The sequence below is a fragment of the Carex rostrata genome, chromosome 4 (assembly GCF_964058835.1).
Source record: "Carex rostrata chromosome 4, lpCarRost1.2, whole genome shotgun sequence".
Lineage (NCBI taxonomy): Eukaryota > Viridiplantae > Streptophyta > Magnoliopsida > Poales > Cyperaceae > Carex > Carex rostrata.
Window position 1 is genome coordinate 5,057,006 of NC_135921.1, and position 6,000 is coordinate 5,063,005.

At 33.0% G+C, this 6,000-nt stretch overlaps 1 protein-coding gene across 1 annotated transcript; it reads left to right on the top strand.

Annotated features, from left to right (window-relative positions):
- Window positions 1-1,203: 1,203 nt before the first annotated feature.
- Window positions 1,204-5,446, top strand: LOC144553002 (desmethyl-deoxy-podophyllotoxin synthase-like). The gene is made up of 4 exons (XM_078301068.1): window positions 1,204-1,569; window positions 2,712-3,154; window positions 3,233-3,413; window positions 4,663-5,446. The coding sequence occupies exons 1-4, from the start codon at window positions 1,300-1,302 to the stop codon at window positions 5,275-5,277; spliced, it is 1,509 nt and encodes a 502-aa protein (XP_078157194.1). The 5' UTR covers window positions 1,204-1,299; the 3' UTR covers window positions 5,278-5,446.
- Window positions 5,447-6,000: the final 554 nt, after the last annotated feature.

Sequence of the window (6,000 nt, forward strand, 5' to 3'; positions counted from 1 at the left end):
TTCAAATATTAAATAGTTAGATGACTTGATCTTCAACTTTTACTCTAAAATAAATTACTTTTGAAATTTTATGAGACAAGAGAAAGAGGAAAAAAAAGAGAGTGGTAGCGTAAATAATTTATCTCCTCTTTACCGTAATTTTATGAAATAATTTATCTCCTCTGACTATAATTTTATGGTTATAAAATTGAATATTTTGTATGCAAATTTATCATCTTTTTTAACCTCCTCTCCACTATAATTTTATGGTTATAAAATTGAATATTTCATATATAAAGTTTATCATCTATCTCCCTCAATGTTTAGTATTTGAAGCAAGTAAACAAAAACTAGTCAGGTCCAATCACCTCTTTACTCCCTTTATCTTTCCTTTATCTACCATTTTCTGAAGCACACAAGATAAAAAAAAAAAAATCACAAATTTGATAACCACTCTAAATTGTGGGCCTAATGAAAGTAACATCTGAACTAATTCTCAAGAGAGCAAATAATCAATATGTATAAAATAATACAAAAGGAAACAGAGAAATCTCAAAACCAGTCGATACAATCCTCTGAAATATAATCCTCGAGTTCTTTATAAATGAATTAATTAAGGATCAAGATTTTATCTTTAAGATGGAAATTCATAAATATTCATCCAACTATCTTTTAAAAGATCCTATCTAAATTTCGAAGCTGCAATTTTCTCGAGAGCATTGTCCAAATATTGTTTCTCCTTTTTTCATTTAGTCTTAATTTATCTTTTGTAAATTTGGTCATTAATATTTATTAATATTTTGTAACTTTTAAGTTATCTTTTATTATCTTTTTTTCTTTTTTGATTTTAGATGCCATTTTGGTCATGTTAAACTGCAATTACCAAAAAAAAAAAGTCAAATTAATAATCATACTCTATTGAGACATGTGAAATATAATTAAGAATGTAATGAGATATGGTTATTAAACAATGTAATGATCAAAACAAAAACAAAAAAAATTAGACACACAATGGACACACAATGAAGACGACAAAATCTGGCAATATCGATATCAATGGCGTACCTAACAGAATTATTACTGATTCTATTCCTTCATCCAGCGATGAATTCAAACTTAATCATAGATATAAACAGTAGTTTGGGCATAGTTACTACTGTACAGTTTAGATCTAGTTTAGTTCATTTCTTTTTCTATAAGTACCTTGTAATCTCCTCTCTACATATCAATGATAAAAATAATACACAAAAACAATGGTAAAACATTCTTAAAGAATCTTTTACTTCTGTAACCATCCCCAATACAAAGAGACCAGCAAAAATGGATCTTCCTCTCTACTTTCTAACTTCTCTTCTCCTACTACTCTTGCTCTTTATTCGATTCCTCTCGAAGCAAGCTACACATTCTAAATCTAATCTCCCTCCAGGTCCGCAGAACCTGCCTTTTATTGGAGGTTTGCACCACCTAGCAACTGCCAGTTTGCCGCACCATGCCCTGTGCAATCTTGCCCGGTTGCATGGACCCGTTATGCTCCTTCGTGCTGGTGAGACTGACCTTGTCGTCCTCACTTCTCGTGAAGCTGCAAAAGAGGTAACTTTGTAGCTGATTGGTCGTTGAATTCTAATAGATCACAAAAAATCAAGGTTTTAAGTAGTGATTATCGTGTCGTTGCGGAGTGGCTAAAAAAAGCTATCGAAAATAGTGTAGCAATAGGGGAAGCTATCGCACATAGAATTTTTTTTTTCTTTTAAAAAATAATTATATATTTCTACTAATTATCAACATTATTAAAATTGGAGAATTGAGATAACAAAATCTAAACCTATACCTTTTTCAATCATGCAAATAAAAAAATAAAAGATCTACAAGGTAATATTATTTAATAGTTTATACCTCGTGTTACAGATTATAATAGACGAAGAGTAATTAATTTTACAAGTGAAACAAAGTAAGTACCTATTTGATTATTTTAAATATGGCAATAAACAAAATCAACTTTCAAGCAAAAGGAAGAATTAACATTTGAATATTTTATGATATAAAATGAGCGACTAAATTATAAATTGGAACAGAAGCACAGAGTTCGGTTATGCATACCTAGCATAGTAGAACATGTAGCATCACAAATAGGAATAGAAGTACAGAAGCCAATGCAAATTGCAAAAAATAAATAAAAAAAAGCTCATGTAGCATAGCGGTCAGCAATAGTGCATAGCGCATAGAGGTAATAATGGTAAGCTATTATAGCTATAGCGGTCGTAGCTAAATTAGTGAACGTTTATCTAATAGTGTAGCTTTTATGGTCCGAAAAAGCTATAGTGCAACTATAGCTAGCTATTTAGAACACTGTCCAAAATAGTTAAAATTTGAGTGTAAGGACATAGAGTAGAAAAGTTAAATGATGTAAAAATCTTCCATATTGTTAGTATTACATCTTATCTTTATCTTGAAAAATCGACCAACTTGGGAAAATCGTTCCATGATTTATGGATATGCCTTCCATTTGCATCTCTATTTGTATAATCCCATGCAGATTGGTAGGGTATAATGATGGACACCAAGAAGGTTAATATATAAATGAACAAACACGATTGCTGCTAATTACATGAAATTTATTTCATTATATGTTTAAATTTGTATATGATTAACGACAGTTTGTGGTCCTTGAAATCACTTATATGGGGGGAAAATTGTATCTCTTAACATTAATTGATGCATACACACTTGCACAGGTGATGCAAACGCAGGATGCAAACCTTGCAAACCGTCCTACGATGTATTCAGCAAATGTTGTCATGTATGGTAGCACGGATATTCTCTGGTCAAATGGTCCCTATTGGCGCCAGCTGCGTCGAATTTGTACCAGTGAGCTCTTTAATCCAAAACGGGTCAAATCTTTCTCCTCAATCCGGCAAGAAGAGATCAATTCCATGTTGAAGAGCTTCAAATTAGTTGCTGGTACATCACCAGTCAATTTGAGTGCAAGGGCATCTGAGCTTTCGATCGATTTTGTTATTTGTGCAGCATTTGGTGGAAACTGTAAAATGAGAGGAACTTTTTTGGAATTATTTAAAGAGTTACTGGAGCTTTTGTCTGGGTTCCACCTATCTGATCTCTTCCCATCATTCAGTTGGATGGATATGAATATGAGAAGAAGAGTTACGAGACTCCACTGGTAACATTTGATTAAAAAAATTGTTATCATGCATTCCTGATTTTGTTCTTCTTATCCTTTAATTATTAATACATGTAGTAAACTGGATTTGGTACTGGAGGAGATTGTACAAGAGCATTTGAAGAATCGACAACAACAGAAGAAAAGAGGAGAGGAGGAACAGATTGAATATGATTTTGTCGATGTCCTTATCGATGTAAAGGAACAAGGTGACTTGGAAGTGCCTATCACGATCAACAACATAAAAGCTGTTATCTTGGTATGTGCCTGATTAACTACTTTTATATAGTTCATATAAACTTGTGTAATATATAACAAAAAAAAAATGCTTTATTTGTAGAGTAGGAATTAACAATAACCTTTTTCTTCAGATAGTGGGCAAAACCACCGGTTATAATTAAAACTAAAAAAAATCTAAATCAGCAGCAATCTAGTGAAAGACCAACCATTCAATCTAACAAGAACAAGCTTGTTTTGAAAATAACTTGCTTTATACTAAAAAAATTGTTAAAAAAAAAAAAAAAGTTGTCGAAAAATTATATTAAGACAAAATATATATTACAGTGAAATAATCTACTAATATAATATAATATAAACATATAAAACTGAACATGTAGTCTGATGGATTCTCACACAGTTAAAAAATAAACGGAAATGAAATATTACAAATTTTTATTTGATTAAAGATGAAGCATTATAATTATGTGAAATGAGTTCAACCGCACACTTGACAACATATTAATTCAACAGAAAAATCATGAAGAAAATAATTCATTAGGTCCACATTTTAAATAATAGTCAAGGGTTCATCAGAAACCACTTGAAATTTCAAATTTTCTACAGTAGAAAGTTATGCACAAAGTTTATTCAAACAAATAGTTGAAGATTCTTCTTCCCAATCCGGCAAGAGATAATTCGCCCTATCCAATTTCTTTGTAGCGCCATTTATCTTTCCTAAAAAAAATGCAAAATGGAGAATCCGAGCAAACTCGGATCGGTTGGAATTGGCCGATAAATGGAGAATGGGAGCAAACCATCTACTCAGCATCACTGATTGGCTCGGAACTCACTGATTCCGGTTCGACTTGACCGACTCAAAGACATTATAAAATGTCCACCAAACTATCTACAAAAACCATTAATAACATTTAGAAGTAATACACATATTAATGAACTAGGAAAAAGCATTCACATTAATATCATTACTAACTACGTAGGAATGAGTGAATGCATTTGAAGGATATATAGACGTAGGAATGAGCGGACCGTTTAATCTGAATCTGTATCAATCCGGCCCAAACCTGTAATACACGAGGTCTCTTTAAAATTCGTGCTAATATATAACTACGGACTGGATTCAATCTCAAATGCTTTTTTTTTTTTTGAAAATAAGAAATGAATCAAGCCCCTAACTTATTTTTATTTTACCTTTGTTAAATAGAAAAGAAATGGTGCACTATAGAAAGTTGTATAAAGTAGTATAATTGAATGTTGTACTGTTTATTCAGGATGTATTTCTTGGAGGAACTGACACATCGGCGACAACTATTACATGGGCCATGACAGAACTAATTAAGAACCCTGAGGTAATGGCCAAGGCACAAACAGAGATAAGGCAAGCTGCAAGTGATAATACTAATTTTGACAAGAATATCCTCAGTTATCTACAATTAGTCATCAAAGAAACCCTGAGATTGCACCCACCCGGGCCTCTTTTAGTGCCACGACTATGCAAGGAGAGTTGCCAGGTACTTGGCTACACAATTCCCTCTGGGGCCCGCATGATAATCAATGCATGGGCTCTGGGACGAAACCCCGACTACTGGAACAATCCAGATGAATTCAAACCGGAGAGGTTTATAACGCATGCTATTGACTTTAAAGGGAAGGATTTTGAGTTTGTACCATTTGGTGCCGGGAGGAGGATGTGTCCGGGACTTAAATTCGGCATGACTTTGGTGGAGGAGGCTCTGGCAAGTCTGTTGCTGCACTTTGATTGGAAACTACCTGATGGTCTGAAACCAGAGGATGTCGACGTGACAGAGACCTTTGGATTAGTTGCTGCCAAAAAAAAGCCACTGTATTTGGTACCAACATTGCGTGTTCCTTTGCCTGATGTTTAATTAATTAGATGTCCCACAAACTCGATCGATCTGCTCAACGTACGTCGTATGTGTGTATTTAAAAACAAGATTGAAATACATTGCAGTAATATTGCACTGGTATCCAGAGAGAGGTGTACTGTGCTTGTCAGAGTTTGATTTTCCAATAAAATATATTGTGATTTTCCTACTGTAGAAGTAATTTCGTCTAACTCCTGTGATTAATGCCTTATGTTTAACTAATATATGTACTCTGTTTGTCATGTAGTAAGTGCTCTGTTTGCCATTTCAAGGCTTTCTTTTTATTAGTACTAAAGATGTTGCACAATATTGTCGATAATTAGTTGCTCATCAGTTTATTCGTTTTACCAGAATGGTGCCAGTTGCACTTGGTATATCAACACTATAAAATTTTTAAAGGAACAAGGAGGTCATGGGGTTAGATTTTAATTTAGTATATTGTGGGTAAAAATCTAATCTACGAGTAATAAAAATAAGCATCAATAAATAATCAAAAGCAACACAATGCTCAAGATACGGAATGGATACAGATGTCAAAATCTAAAACCAAATCCGTCTTAAATAGATACATAATGGATAATCTACGGATACAGACTCAAATACGTATACAAAACGAATATTTAACGGATAATTGAGTTAATATGAATATATATAGAGATGGACTACTGTGAGTTGCGAAGTAAAACACATTTATACTCCACGCAATATCTTCATTTTCAAAGT